General features: G+C 36.1%; 1 protein-coding gene across 1 annotated transcript in view; it reads left to right on the top strand.

Annotated features, from left to right (window-relative positions):
- Positions 1-16,606, top strand: part of si:dkeyp-9d4.3 (caskin-2) — a 59,585-nt gene that overhangs the window by 27,316 nt on the left and 15,663 nt on the right. The window contains exons 2-10 of the mRNA XM_051889580.1: positions 2,133-2,184; positions 4,417-4,514; positions 4,788-4,933; positions 5,018-5,113; positions 9,397-9,518; positions 11,430-11,538; positions 12,289-12,397; positions 12,502-12,596; positions 14,188-14,302. Of these exons, the coding sequence (XP_051745540.1) occupies positions 2,133-2,184; positions 4,417-4,514; positions 4,788-4,933; positions 5,018-5,113; positions 9,397-9,518; positions 11,430-11,538; positions 12,289-12,397; positions 12,502-12,596; positions 14,188-14,302 (942 nt within the window). The remainder of the gene's footprint in view (positions 1-2,132; positions 2,185-4,416; positions 4,515-4,787; positions 4,934-5,017; positions 5,114-9,396; positions 9,519-11,429; positions 11,539-12,288; positions 12,398-12,501; positions 12,597-14,187; positions 14,303-16,606) is intronic.

Below are 16,606 nucleotides of genomic sequence, written 5' to 3'. Positions count from 1 at the left end.
GAGATGCTTAATTAGTTGTTGTATATTAAATGTGCAATAATTACGTATCTATTAATTTACTGTTTTCAAGAGATAATGTAGAATGGGGAAATTAATGAACTAATTCCTCATCCTCACCACCGCGTAAGCATAATTGATTAGGCTGTGATCAGCGAGTATGATTAATAATATAATTTATACGTAATGAATAGCTTCTTAAGCATGTTTAGTAGAATAAGACTTCTATTAAGGTCAAATGAGCAGCACATACACATACAGGTTGTTTATTTCACCATTTAGTGATATTTTTCTGCATTTTAAATTTCTCTCGCTTTCTGTCTATCTCTATATTCCCATCCCCTGTCTCACCCTCTGAGAAGGCTGCCATCTGGACCACTTTCATTTAGCACACACACACACACATGCACACATACACACATGCATCTGGAGATTAATATATCAAGCCATAGACATTTGATGGAAATATCACCCAGAATTTAATGCACAACTCTGGTGATTTTGATTAGGATCGTCAGTGTTTTGCTGTAATATGTCATTGTGTGAATGGGTGGCTTATAACCAGCTGTGATTAAATAGTTTTGCTTGAGTCTAATGAATGGAAACTCTACCTGCTGGCTTTGGCTGAGAGGAATCCCCTCTGTGACTGATCCACTTCTCTCTTTGACCTTAGTCCTCAATATAAACATGGTGGGAAAGTATTTTATACCTACTAATTAGGATCATGCTTTAAAGTTGTCAAAGGGTTGCACAAATGTGAGGAAAGGGTCTATTTGAAGCAGTGTCAATATATGTTAAACACAACTCAAAATACTCAGAAACAGGAACAGAACAACCGTAAAACCACGATGAGAACCGACAAAGAACAGAAAGAAAATCAGGCCTAAATACACAGAACAAACCAATCAATGAAATGAACAACAGGTGTAACTGATAATCAAACAATGAATAACCAAGGAAACCAACTGAAAACACAGGAAACAGAACTAATTGCGTGCAAAACTCACCCAAACAGACAAAAAAACAGTTCCTTACAAAAGTATGACATAATTCATAAAGGAATTAAGAATGCCTTTTAAATTGGAATATATTCATATAACTTAACGGAGTGTCTATTTACACTAAGTGCAAATAGCGTCCTTTGTTGGCAAACACTAATTACACTAGCTCCGCCCACCAATGTCTGGTTGGGCCACTTAAGTTTTAAAAAAGACGCCCAGAATTCAACATCTTCAGTGGCGCAGCAGTAGCAAATAAGTCTCACAGATTTGGCTTTTAACGCGATTGTGAAGGGAGGGTTTTTATTCTCCCAATAAGGCAGCATCCATTTAATAATTTTAATAAATATAATCATTTATACTCTATGATATTATTGCGTCCTGTTAATGTACAAAAATACTGAGGTGCAAACAGTATCTGCCAATATATATCATCTAATTACTATTTACTCTTATTGCAAAGAAAGAACTGATACTTTTACATGGTGTAAATAGAATCTATCGCTATTTCAACCTAGTGTAAATAACATATCTCTAAGAAAATGTTGCTATTGTCACTTAGTGTAATTAGAATATATTGCTATTTTCACATAGTGTAAATAGCATCTATCGCTAAGAAAATATGCTATTTTCACTTAGTGTAAATAGCCACTGTCATAACTTAATGTGCAATTTTATGTGTGATTTTTGTCATTTTTCAGCGTGAAATACACATTAACATTTCATCATGTGAATATTTCCAGAACCATTAAAAAATTATCAGTGTTTGAGATGTATATTTAGAAGTATTATATTTAAAACATTTTATTTTAGATGGCAAGGTGGAAGAACGCTTCATTAAAAATGTAATTTATACTATTTATACAATTATTATTTTTATTATTATGTAATTTTTTTTTATTATTTGTTAAAAGTAAACACAAAGCATTCCTATTATGATTGACTATTTTTTTTGCCATCTTTTCATATGTAATCATTGCATTATGTTTATATCTGACCAAGAATGTTTTAGTTAGTTTAACAGATGTGTCAGTTTGGCCAGATTAATGGAACATCTTCCTTCACAATTATAAAATGCAGTAATTCTTTATCATTATTGATTGTTCATAGTTCAAAACGTTCCGTTTCCTCCTGCAGAGCTCCTGGGTGCTGCTAAGAAGGTGAATGTGAATTTCCAGGACACAGATGGGTGAGTTTCATCTCTACTTCAGTGACGTCACATACTCACACATGATGATGTCCATCAACTAAATTAAGCAGTGATCAGCTGATATTGGCTATTCAGTGGCCAGTGCAAAGAAAACAGTACACTGTAAAAATTATTTTCATGATTTGTTATCATTACATTTTTTTTCTTTTGTCAAATCAACTTGGATAATTATTGTAGTTCAGATAACATAATATTTTGAGTTTCTGTTGATTAAACCAATCACCTTCATTGTATTAACTCAAATTTTGAAATTTCAATGAACTCAAAATTTTAAGGCAACCAGGTAACTTACTTTTTTAAGTTAAACCAACAATTCTTTTTTACAGTGTAGCTCTACAGGTCACATTTGAAGTCTGCGTACATCATCAAGGATGTCTTATTTAAGAAAAGTAACCGTAATAAAATTGATGTGTAAAATACTGTAATTTCTTTCTTAATTTGCAATCTAATGGTTACTTTTCTTACATGAGACTGCCTCGATGAAATATGCAGCCATCAAATGCGACCTCCGGAGGACGCAGCCTTCGAAATGAGACGCAGCTTTAATGTAACTTATTTCCAGGTGAAATAGGGCAGTACTTTGTTTTATTCATCAGCAATTTATTTGATTTTGAAAAGTGCACGTTATATACTGAAATGGCCGTTAGGTGGTTGGAGGGAAAATTATGAGTGATCAGTACCATGCAGTCTATTTTGAGTTCATGGTTAAATTATCTAGTGGACAGTCAGTTATGATGTTAAATTAACTTTTGTATGAATTCCCAAGATTCCTAAAGTGCAGATTACAGCTAAAGCAGAGGTGTGTTGTTATTAGAATGCTGCGGTGTAGCTACTAGAGTAGGAGAGAGAGATTGTGTGTGTGTGTGTGTGTACACACATGTGGTTTGGGGAGAAAAATCTCTTACTCATGGAAGTAGGTCATAGCCTCCTGCTCAGTTAGACAGTGAGGGATCGGAGTAAAGTGGCAGAGTTGAGCTGCAGCGTAGACCGATTAGGGACTCTCTAAAAAGTTACGCATAAGTGCCCCATATGAATCCATTGAAAAATTATCTGTTCCTCACATAAAGTGCTCTTTCGGATATAGTAATATATAATAATAATACAGCTGCCTGTGAGTGTAAAAGGTCTGCAAAGTTTCAAAGATCAAAGTGCATGATAGATGGAGTTGATTCTCCCTAAAACAAGAACCGAACTGAACTGCCTAAAACGAGTCGTCAGTAACCTATGTAGGTTTGCAACACATTTCAAAATTCAGATATGGTAATGGGCGATTAGTTTCATACATGCACTGTAAGAGGTAGACCAATCACAAATGACTAGGCTATCTGACCAATCAGGGCAGAGTATGCTCTCGGAAAGGAGGGGTTTAGAGAGACTGGATCAAACCATTTTAGACACTATGAGAAATAGAAATGCCTGTCATTCACTCCCTGTTTCTGCTCACAAGTTCTACACACCATTTGTTTTTCCTTTTTTAATTGCATTTTAAATACATGTTGGACAGAGGTTGTTCAACATAAAAATGTCATTATTTTTAGCTATTCTAAATAGAATCAATAAAAGTGTAGTAGAGGTGATTGTGCTGACAATTTCTCCAAATTTCAATACACATGCACAGTTCTGTCTCTAAGTGAGAAAAATTACTTTACCTAGAAATTTAATCAAAAACAGATTTTGAGAACTCCAGTACTTTTCTTCTGCCTCCTGAACTACAATTGTCTTTGAATGCATAGTAATATCTATTTAATCTCTAGGTTGTGGGTGGAAGTTTGCATGAATGACAGATGCTAAAAGATTAAGTACCAAATAAAGGTGAAAACTACTTAATAATATTAAGTATTAGTAAATATAAATGCAATGATAATAAGACTTTGATAATTATTATTTACTAAGAGCATGATTTTTTCCCCCTTATGCGACAGAAATTGGCTTCCATATTTATTTAAGATACAACAGGTTAATTTAATTTCTTACAATTGCACCCAACCACTCTTATTGTAACAATAACATCTTGTGTGAAATTTGAGTCATTTAACGTTACTTTTGCCATATGAATATTTCTTATACCAAAAGATTCCTCCCACTTTAACATTTTACCATATTTTAATGTATTCCAAAGGTTTTCCCCCTTAAAACTTGAGCAGAAAAAATGTGCACATTCTATACGTCACTAGAACTGGTTAATGCATAGTGTGTGCTTTTGTTTTATAGGTTATCTGCCCTGCATCATGCTGCTCTTAATGGTAACGTGGAGCTGATTGCACTTTTGCTCGAGTCACAAGCCGTCGTTGACATCAAAGACCAGAATGGTACAAACAAACACAGTACCTTTTTATTAGCAACTGTCTCATATACACTATGTATAGTATTTACTCGATATACAGATTAAAATAGTTGTTATTTGCATCCCTACACCAAGGGTGTATTTGTTCGATCAAAAATATAGTTAAAACAGTAAAATATTATTACGATTTAAAATAATTGTTTTCTATTTTCTATCTAAAAAGAAAAAATACTGTCCCCACACTTTCGAATGATAGTGCATATGTTTCTCATTCAAACTACCTCCTGTTTTTCTGAAGGCATGCGGCCCTTACATTACGCTGCTTGGCAGGGCAAGTGTGAGCCCATGAAAATGCTGCTCAAGGCTGGGTCATCAGTCAACAGCCAATCAGATGAGGGACAGATCCCTTTACACCTCGCATCACAACACGGCCATTATGAAGGAGTGAGTAAATGCACATAAACAGTCAGCTGTACACACACACACACACACACACACACATACTCACTGTACTGTGTGTGTTTGCAGAGTGAGATGCTGCTCCAACATCAGTCGAACCCCTGCCTCAGAGACCACGCTGGGAAAACCCCTCTAGACTTGGCCTGTGAATTTGGACGAGTCACGGTCAGTTACGCTGTGTTTGTGTGTATATGTCTGCGTGTACGCAGGGGTTTGTGATAGATGGATGAGAAGCAGTGCTTCCCTGTGGGAACTACACCTCTTCTCACGTTCTCAGCCAAATGTAGGAAGCTCCATATGCGCTCACACCCCGGTTTCCACTGCTATCAAATGAGCACAAGAGACTCTTCCATAACAGATAATTCAGACTTAGGTTTTGTTAAATGTGTAGTTCACTCAAAATTAATATTCTGTCATTATTTACAAACTCACATTGCTCCAAACCTGTATGACTTTTTTTTCTTCCTGGGAACAAAAGTAGAATTTTTAAAATTGTACTCGATGCTATTTTCATGTAAACTGAAGTATTTATTTATTCATGTTTGTTTATTTAATCATTTCAAATCTCCTTGTTCACTTATTTATATATTTATTTATGCATTAATGTCTTTATTTATTTGATTATTATCTCTATTTGTTCATTTAATAATTTCAAATCTCCTCGTTTCATGCAAAATAACCATAATTGTATTATAAATGTCCATGTACACTTTATTTCAAATCTTATGAACCCTTATTATCGTTTTGTGTGAAAAACAGAGTGAAATTTAATCATTATTCACTGATAATCTTCACCTTTTAACCATTGCAACTGGATTATTCAGTTCATTGAGATCATTCATTGAGTCCATGGCTGTGTCCGAAAAACTTAAAAATGCTGCCTTCAGAGGATGTATTCCAAGGTAGGAAGGCATTAAGGCATGTCCGAATCCAATGTTAGCTTCACTTCCTGTCTCCTGAGATACCTTCATCTGATCGATTTTTGAAGGCAGCATAGATGTATCCTTCGCTGCCTTTGATATCTCACAATCCTGTGCTTTCCATTCTGTGACAGTTGAGCTAAATAATAAAGATGCAGTTGGTGCTCAGTTTGTGTGTAAATGTACGTTTTTGGCCAAAGTTTTCCACTTCTGATGTCATTTCTAGCGAGAAATTTCTATTGCAGTAATCAGTGGGGAAAAAAAATGCCGGTACTCCCGATGCTCGGTTCAAAGCGCGTTTCTGCAGAAGGCTTCCGTACCGGCCCACTTTGAGCACCAGCAGTAAATATATGCTTAGTTTTTACCAAAGCTCGCTCTATTTTGCTGTAGATCATTAAACTGTTACACTGTCTCAGAAGTCTGTCCGAAATCAGTTTCGTGAAATACCTTTGTGTGCAAACACCGCCTACATAGTCATTGCCTGATAAGGCAGCTAGACAACAAGTCAGCTGTTTAAAGGGTTAGTTCACCCAAAAATGAAAATTCTGTCAGCATTTACTCACCCTCATAGACTTTCGTTCATATTTGGAACACAAATCAATATCTTTTTGATGAAATCTGAGAGTTCTGTCCCTCCATAGACAGCTACGCAACTGACACTTTGACGCTTCAAAAAGTTCAGAAAGTCCATATGAATTGAGCGGTTTAGTCCAAATTTTGTGAAGAGACTTGATTGCTTTATATGATGAACAGATTTAATTTAGGCTTTTATTCACATATAAACATTCATCAGCGGACATAAACAGAAGCTCAACCGAACCTGCTTGATGCATTAGAACAAACCTCTTGCGGAAGCTCAGACGTGCTGCGTAACACATGAGAATGAACCTCATTGGTTCTCGCATGTCAAGCAAACATGCTTGAGCTTCCGTTTACCACAACTGATGTGTGAGTTGATGAATGTTTACATGTGAATATAAGCCTAAATTCAATCTGTCCATTATATAAAGCCAGTCAAGTCAAGTCTCGAAAGAAAATTTGAAGCTAGAAAATTTGGACTAAACTGCTCAATTCATATGGATTATCTCTTAATTAACTTTTTGAAGCATCAAAGTGGTATTTGCGTAGCTTTCTATGGTGGGATAAAAAAGCTCTCAGATTTCATCAAAAAGATCTTCATTTGTGTTCCGAAGATGAACGAGAGTCTTACGGGTGTGGAACGACATGAGGGCGAGTCATCAATGTCAGAATTTTCATTTTTGAGTGGACTAACCCTTTAAGTTTTCGGACGCAGCCCAGATTTGGGAAGTGGAGCAACCAATTCACTTAGGAGATTCCACTCAAAAGGATGATTCATTCACAGATGAATCACTGCTTTGCTCGTAAACACTCCAAGGAAAGCTTGCGCAGATGTCTGGATCCATTGAAAAATTACTTATCTGTTCCTCACATAAACCTATCAACTTCAGAAGTCTTGCTCTATACACGAGTCTATATGTGAATTACGAGTTTGTGATACTTTTATGGTGTTTGTCATCCCTTTGAAGCTTAAAATCCTTCTTTTGTGTTCTATGGAAGAAATAAATTCATATGGGTTTAGAATGACATGAGGGTAAATCATTGAGGAAACTATTCCTTGCTATTCATTTTTGTTTTATTTGACACGTTACATATTGTTTTGAAAGTGAAAGTGACGTGACGTGTTCTCTGCATTTCACCCATCCAAGTGCACACACACACACACCCGGAGCAGTGGGCAGCCATTTTTTGCTGCGACACCCAGGAAGTGGTCGGGGGTTATGTGCCTTGCTTAGGGCACCTCAGTTGTGGGTAATGAGAGTAAAGGGAACGCTGTTCATTCAATCCCCCTGCCTACATTTCCTGCCAATACCGAGACTCGAACCCACGACCTTCGGGTTACAAGTCAGACTCTCTAGCCATTAGGCCTCAACTGCCCCTATTTGTTACATTAAATAATTTCTTAGACCATGAATTAAATTTTTTTATGTTAAAGTTGCTGTAACTGATGTTCTGTTTTGCTAACTTCCAGCCAGATTTAGAATCTGAATTAGATCACTCCCTCTCTCCAAAATATCTTGCTCCAAAAACATGTCAGCAAACCTGATGTCAGCTTACCCGAATGCTCGAAGTGACTGACAGGCAGTGAGCGCCTCAAAGTCTTCTGGCTAAACAATAGCGATCAAATTCATTTTTGCTCTTAAAGCTGTCACAGAGACAGGTGTGATGTCTCATGATACCTATTTCAGTGATATACTGCATGCTATTCTATAAAAAAAAATATTTACAGCACTTTTAACTGATGTATTTTTTACAGTGTAAAAATAATAATAATAATTATTAGCTATACATATTAATACAAATTAATAAAACTTCTAAACCCTGATCCTATTGCACTTTTATAGTTGAACCAGTTTGCAGTTATGGTTTACATGCTAATACCACATAAACCATCATATTCATTGAAGTACTATTTACACTACTGTTCAAATGTTTGAGATCAGTAAGATTTTTTAATGTTTTTGAAAAAAGTTCCTGTTCACCAAGGCTGCATTAATTTGATCTAAAATACAGTAAAACAGTACTATTGTAAAATATTATTACAATTTGTTAATTCGGCAGCAGGGAAGAGAAGGGGTGACGATCCAATTGCAGCAAAGTTTATTTAAAAACACAAAGAAAAATAAAAACCAGGAACAAAAATCCAATGGAAAAAGAACACGTTAGCTTCACAAAAGTGTGCAAGGACAACAACCGGCGACAGACTACAGAAACACAGGGGTATAAATACACAGGGAAACAAGGGGCTAATGAGGAACAGGTGTGAACAATGAATCACAATGGAAACTAATGAGGGTAACTATGGAAACAAACAAGGCATCTATGGAAATGAAGGCAAACAGGAACTAATCACAGGAAACGAAACACTGGAACAAGGGGAACAGAAAACACACTTCAAAATAAAAGTCCTAATAGCAAAACCAAGAAACACAAAACCAGGAACATGTATTAACTGCATCATTACTTCAGTCTACAGTGTCACATGAATGATTCAGAAATCATTCTAATATGCTGATTTGATGCTCAAGAAACATTTCTTCTTATTATTATTGCCAATGTTGAAAATGTTGTGCTGCTTAATATATTTGTGGAAACCACAATACATTTTTTTCAGGGATCCTTGATGAATAGAAAGTTCAAAAGAACAGCATTTATTTGAAATAGAAATCTTTTTTAACATTATACATGTCTTTACTGTCACTCAATCAATTGAATGCATACTTGCTGAACAAAAGTACTAATTTCATTACAGACCCCAAACCCTTGAATGATAGTGTAAATACCATGCTGTATGAGTATGACATCATTCAGTAACCATTTTTCAAAGCAATCAGATAACATAACTTTACCATGGTATTACCACAGTCTGCTTTTTGTTCTGGGATAAGGCCTGTACACCTGTACAACCGCTGTGTGTGAATGCATGCATGTTTTCTGTGTGTTCTACAGGTGGTTCAGTTGCTCCTGAGCAGTAACATGTGTGCTGCTATGTTAGAACCGAAGCCCTCTGATCCCAATGGCATTAGCCCGCTCCATTTGGCTGCCAAGAATGGGCATATCGAGATCATCAAGTAGGTGCTCATTGGACTTCATGGCAATGCAACTGTAATAACTTGGTTCTTGCCACTTTATTTCAGCATATATGCTGAAGTAATAACCGCTGTAAAGATGTCATTTAGATTATAGTCAGCCAATCTTTACTTAACTACATGGTCTACATGGATCATTCAAGTGAGGACATTATTATAAAAGTGTTCATATGTTGCAGATGTCCTAGAGTCAGATAAAGGCTTTGGCATGATTATATTACAACTTTCTCAAACTATCCACTGGTTAGATTAGTTGATGAAAACACAATTATCATTTATATTTTTGAAAAATATGTAATATTTCACCCCAAAGGCCAAAGAAGAAAAATAAGAAATTATATGTTGTATAAAGATAGTGAAGACTGTTTTAAGGACCATTAACTTTAATTTACACACTAAATAAAAAAAAAAAAAATTCTCTTTACAGGTTTTGTGAGATTCACCCATTTACAGTTTGGACTCACATAACTTCTGTATATAAACAATTTTATGTAGAATATATGCTAAGTCTGCAAAACTAAAGAGGCTAAGTGAGGATGTTGTGAAGTTATTTACGAGAAATTGTTTTATATTGCTTTCATTTAGCAGTAATAAATTCTGTACAAGGGGACAGACATTGACGGTGCAAAATCCTGACACAGCATTTAGCTCAGTGACACAAAACTGTCTCTGTTGCATGACTGATGTGGTGAGACAGGTCAGGAGCAAAGGGATCGGGGATGATGGGAGAAATGAAAGGCACTGTGGGCTGTCCGATCAGTCCCTGGAGGCTTCATTCATTAGATTCGCACACACACATTCAAACCCAGTGTCCTCGTTTTCCCCTTTGATGGACAGTGCCGTCACTGCCTGGTGACGCACATCGTTAATTAGTGATTTCATCATTCATCACACATTTTAGGCTCCTTGTGGATCAGTATGAATGTGTGTTTGGTTTGACGGATGTGAAAGACAAATTTTAAATGCCCATCCTGGACATCAATTTCTACACCACGGATTCTCAACTAGCAGGCCAAATCTGACCTGTAAATCACTATTATATGGCCCTCCAATTGATTGAATCGCAAATCTGGACCAAGCAAGCATTTTGTTCATCAAATTTCTTTAGTGTGTAATGTTGCTGTTTGAGCATGAAAAAGGTCCAAAGGGAGTTATTCTCTATATTAGTAACTCCCTGAAACTCCTCGACTGTAGTCTTTATTCCGGAAATGAACACGTCACAATATTCCTCATTTAAATAATTCCTGCCCATATTCCCCCATAAACAAAATAAATGGGCAGGGCCTGGTTGAGTCAGTAGTGTGTTGAAATTTGCGGTTATGGTGTGACACTTCCCAATCACCAATCACAACACACTGGTCCAGCCAGCCAATCAGAGCAAATTGGGCTTTCCAGAAGGAGGGGCTTCATAGAGACAGGAACTAAACAGAGCGTTACTGACAGACTGGGAAGAGAGGAGCTGCAATAATGTAAAATATGTGTAAAATAATGGGTTTTTTGAACATTCAAGCATGAAAACCTATTCTAGTAGACCCCAAAAACAAAATCAAGACTTTGAAAAAGGGCATAATAGGTCTCCTTTAAGACCTGTTGAAAAGTGCATTTCATCACCTGTTGTACTGGAATTAATTTTTGTTTTCATTCAGCCAGATGAATATTTGTTTCACATTTGGTGTAAAAAGGAAAGAAAAATAAATTTCTTTCCTTTTGGAATAATAATCTTTCCCTGGAAATAAGTAGAAGTAAGACTGCAAAAAGACTTTATTTTCAATGTTCATATTGATAAACTTTGTACTCTTTAGAATAATGTCGTGAACTAATGCGTTTTAATGTGTTTAAATAAAATAATAATAAAAAAATCTTTTATAAAGTGTTTTTTGTGTACATTTTCAGGTTACTGATCCAGGCTGGTATAGATATAAACCGACAGACTAAATCAGGCACAGCGCTGCATGAAGCTGCTCTCTGTGGGAAAATCGAGGCTGTACGGCTGCTGCTGGATGTGAGTATTTGATTATTAAATTCATTATATTATGTGTGGTGTCCAAAATGAACTTTTTGCCACCAATGACATTTATTCTTTTTATATACACAAAAATACTCAATATATAAAATATTAGCGTTCAAATGTTTAAGAGTCAGTAAGATTGTTTGATCAATTATTTGATCAAAAATACAGTAAGAACAGCAATATTGTAATATTATTACAATTTAAAATAATCTTTCTGACCCCAACTTTTGAACAGTAGTGTATTTTGTCACTGTCACTCTTGCACTTTCCCTCTTGCATACTAGTGACAAAGAGCGCAGGTCATTGAGTCAATCAAATCATCATGCACTGTACACCATGAGTCAGTCTCCATGTCTCTGTCAACCTTATTGTGATAAATATTCCAAATCTGTTGCCACATGGATTTAGGCAAACTTCAGACAATATGAGCCTTTAATATTAATGCTCTGAGGTAAAAGTTTTTAGAAGACACAAGAATAGAAGAGTCGTAACAGATGTCTTCTAGGCTGTGTGGGTTTGATTTGAACCATATATTATTTTGCTCAACTGCACTTTATTTACTCGACAAAGCCGACTTTTACTTGCATTTAGTGCTTGCCGAGTGTTAATTTTGGTCCCTGGTAGTGTTTGGGAGTTTGCTATTATGTTTATGTTCATCATATATGTGATTGTGTGTGTGTCTGTATTGAAAGTGTAAGCACTGTGTACCATGTGAATGTGTGTTCTGGCTTTTCTCTTCAGAGTGGTATCAGTGCTGGAGTGAGGAACACATTCTGTCAGACAGCGCTGGATATTGTTAACCAGTTCACCACTACCCAAGCCAGCAAGGAGATCAAACAGATGCTGAGAGGTACAGTGGGAGAGAGTTTTTGAAAACATAAATTCACATAGAAAGGTAGAATCCAAGGCTTTCTGAACTCACGGGTATCTCTGTGTGTGTGTTCCTGCATACAGATGCATCGGCTGCCATGCAAGTGAGGGCTCTGAAGGATTACTGCAACAACTATGACCTTACAAGCCTCAACATTAAAGCAGGCGACATCATCACGGTAAAGAAGCAGTTATTTTACTGTAACAATATAGAAAGTTGTGCATTTTTTGAAGCTTATCTAACCTTCACACCATGGAATGTCATGCACATTTTTAATGCAGGAGTAGTGGTTCTTTATATAGATTACTATTCAAAATTTTGGGGTCAGTACAATTTATTTGGAAAGAAATTAATACTTTTATTCTGCAAGGACACATTAAATTGATCAAAAGTGACAGTGAGACATTTATAATGTAAGATTTCTATTTCAAATAAATGCAGTTCTTTTGATCTTTCTATTGATCAAAGAATCCTGAAAAAATGTATCCTAGTTTTTGTTTTCCACAAAGATATTAAGCAGCACAACATTGATAATAATAATCATGTGACACTGAAGACTGGAGTAATAATGGTGAAAATTCCGCTTTTGCATCACAGGAATAAATTAAATTAAAAATTAATTATAATACAAAATAGTTGTAACAATTGTAATAATATTTCATAATATTTGTGTTTTACTGTATTTTTGTTTAAATAAATGCAGTCTTTGTGAGCATACAATACTTATTTTTTTAAAAAAAATCTCACTAACCCCAATCTTTTGAACAGTAGTGTGTAAGACATGAGTAGTATAATTTTTGGAAACCTGGGTTTCACCTAATAGTCTTTATACTGTAACTTTTTTTTCTTTTTGGTAAGACTATACAATAAGGCTCTACTGTATATGTTAAAATAAGTTAATGTAATAGGTATCATGAACTAAAAATTTATTACAATGTTAATGTTAATTTGAATTAAAAGATTAGTTTGCTTCAGAATTCAAATTTCCTGATAATTTACTCACCCCCATGTCATTCAAGATGTTCATGTCTTTCTTTCTTCAGTTGAAAAGAAATTAAGGTTTTTGAGGAAAACATTCCAGGATTTTAAATAAAAAATATATACTTTTTAACCACAAATGCTTATCTTGCACTGCTCTGCGATGCGCCACGCATTACATAATCACGCTGGAAAGGTCACGCGTGATGTAGGCGAAAGTACCGAGCAAGTGTTTACAAAGCGAACATGCAAAGACTAAGTCAAACGACCTTTACATAAAAAGGTAAAACAATGATGTCGGACGATTGTGAAGTTGGAGGAGAAAATTAAATGAGTTTTTCACCTTACAGTGGTACATCCGCCTACGTCACGGGTGATCTTTCCAACGTGATTATGTAATGCGTGGCGCATCACAGAGCAGTGCAAGATAAGCATTTGTGGTTAAAAAGTATATAAATTTGTATTTTTTTAGAAGATTGTTTCGCTAGATAAGACCCTTATTCCTCATCTGGGATCATGTAGAGCCCTTTGAAGCTGCACTGAAACTGCAATTTGGACCTTCAACCCGTTGGTAACTGTTGGTAACTAAATGGAGAAAAATCCTGGAATGTTTTCCTCAAAAACCATAATTTATTTTCGATTGAAGAAAGAAAGACATAAACATCTTGGATGACCCCCATGAGTAAATTATCAGGAAATTTTAATTCTGAAATGAACTAATCCTTTAACAATGAACAACAGTATGTATTTATATACTATTAACTTTAATAATAAAGACACATGCTCCTCAGGTCTTGGAGCAGCATTCTGATGGACGATGGAAGGGCTGTATTCATGACAACCGTACAGGAAATGACCGTGTGGGTTACTTTCCGTCTAACATGGTGGAAGTCATCAAAAGGGCAGGTGTGCCATCGCATCGTCACATGAGCCTTCTAGAATGTCATGTGACACATGCACATTTTAATACACTTTAAAATCAAGGTCAATCTGAAGCTCATCTACTGTACCTGGCACTTAAATGTTCATGTGTGTGTGTGTGTGTGTGTGTGTGTGTGTGTGTGTGTGTGTGTGTTCTGGTGAGTTTGTATCTAGTGCATGCATTTCTGCATACATATGAGTGTTTGTGTTTTTATTGTTGTGTGTGTAGATTAGGGATGGGCATTTAGTTCATTTTGTCTTCTAGAGTACTCAATTGATAAATCGATCGAGTAGGGAGTACACATCACTATTACTATTGGAACAAACCTTTAAGTTTAAGTATATAGTGCCTTAGTGCCCGCTACCTTTTTCAGCGGTGCTGGTTCCGGAAGTATTTTTTCCATTCATTTTTCCCATAGGGATTTTTAAAAAAGTGTTCATTAAAGAGTTACAAGCCATGTACCAAGTGAATCAGCTAGGAGGTGAATCACAACACTACAAACTTTGATTTGAATCAAAAAAGTATTTGAAAATCGGAAAAAATAAAAAAGGTACAAGACTGCGTACTTAACTGCTTTAGTGAGGGAAATAACTATAATACCATGAAGCATTGCAAACATATATATATATATATATATATATATATACACACACACACACACACACAAACATTTAAGTATTTTGAGAGTGTATAGAGATCGTCATTCGCAGTGCTTCATGGGATCGGGCAGAGCAAACAAGATCTTTTGGCGCGTGTTGCTTCTTTGACTCTCTGATTGGTGTCATTTTCTGTACAGCATCATGGGTAATGTAGTTTTTCACCAGGAATTCCACTGTTAAACACAATTATTTTAAAAATATGCTGAAATAATGCGGACTGACTTCTTCAGTAGAAGCAAATACCATTGAGTAACAACCTCGTAGCTCACAGTATGGCTGTCTTTAAAGGTTTATAAGTTACTGTTCAAAATTAATTTCCCTATGGAGAAAATGAATGGAGTTTTTACTTCCGGAACCTGACTGTTGCACTATTAAACTTCCAAAGTACTGTTTGTGCTACTGACATGAATGATACCTCAAATTATGAAGCTTGCTGTGATTAGATGATCGTTTCCCTGAAAGATTATAAACTTACATTGATGGAGCTGCTGTCTTCTGTGTCTTCTGTGTATTTAAATACATGAGTACTCACTACTCAAGCCCAATCCTAGTGTATGTGTGTGGATGTGTGGGTGGCTGTTCATTTGCTCTATATCAGGGTTGCCAGGTCTGCACAACAAAACCAGCCCAATTGCATTCTGGCGGGGTCCCCCGGTAAGATCACTTTCCAGGGGGTAAAAATCGCAAATGGGGGGCGGGGGTTGCTTCAACCCGCAGACTAAAAAAACAAAACAACCTGCAGCAACAGTGTAAATGTAGCCCAATTCTGCAGGAAAACTGCGGACTTGGCAACACTGCTCTATATCCAACTGTCCTGCCCTTTATCACCAGTCAAGTGATTCTAATTAGAGGCGTCAGGTCGAAGACATGAAAGAGAGGGAGTGGAAAAGAGGGCAGATGAGAGTGGCTCATCTATCTGTCACTGTTCGGTCATCTCTGCGTCTACCTGTACCATCGTTTCCATGCCCCCTTTCATTTCCTTTCAACTCACATCAGTGGATTCACACTTCTGCACATTCACGTACTTGCAAACAGGCTTTCACACATTTATACATGCAGATAAGTGGCGGCTGCTGCTTCTCAAGAGTGAAGAAACAACATCACTTATCGATGTCAGAATGTGTACTCAGATTTACTTTTTTCTGGTGTCTGTAATTTGCTTTTTTAAAAATATTTGAGAAGCTGAGCTTCTAGTCAAGACAAAAATTACAGTGATTAAAACGGGCTGCAAGATTAATCGAAAGAAAAGCAAAATTGCGATGTGGCTTAGTGTGCTTAATAAATCCCAAAGGTTGTGATTTAATTATATAAATATATGGGCTGCATGTTTCAGAGTGAAGTGCGGCACTGTTTTTTTTTTTTTTTTTCAGGGCAGTAAAAGCTGCTCCACACAAACTCATCTCTACATCTGCTCTGTTTGGCCGCTTAATGTGCATTTGGGAATGCAGCATGTGCCAACAATCTTTCAAACTTGAGAAGCACTTATAAACCAGCTGATGTCAACCAAAGAGAAGCTTTAAGGGTTCCTGCTGTTTTCTGCCAAAAAAATTTTTTTTCTAGAATACCTTTTTTTTTTTTTTTTTTTTACAGTGAAATATTACTGTATAATAATAGTAATTGTATTATTTC

Source organism: Ctenopharyngodon idella, chromosome 1, assembly GCF_019924925.1.
Source record: "Ctenopharyngodon idella isolate HZGC_01 chromosome 1, HZGC01, whole genome shotgun sequence".
Classification (NCBI taxonomy): Eukaryota; Metazoa; Chordata; class Actinopteri; order Cypriniformes; family Xenocyprididae; genus Ctenopharyngodon; species Ctenopharyngodon idella.
Note: the sequence above shows the minus strand (reverse complement) of the source record. Positions and strands in the feature narration are given on the sequence as shown.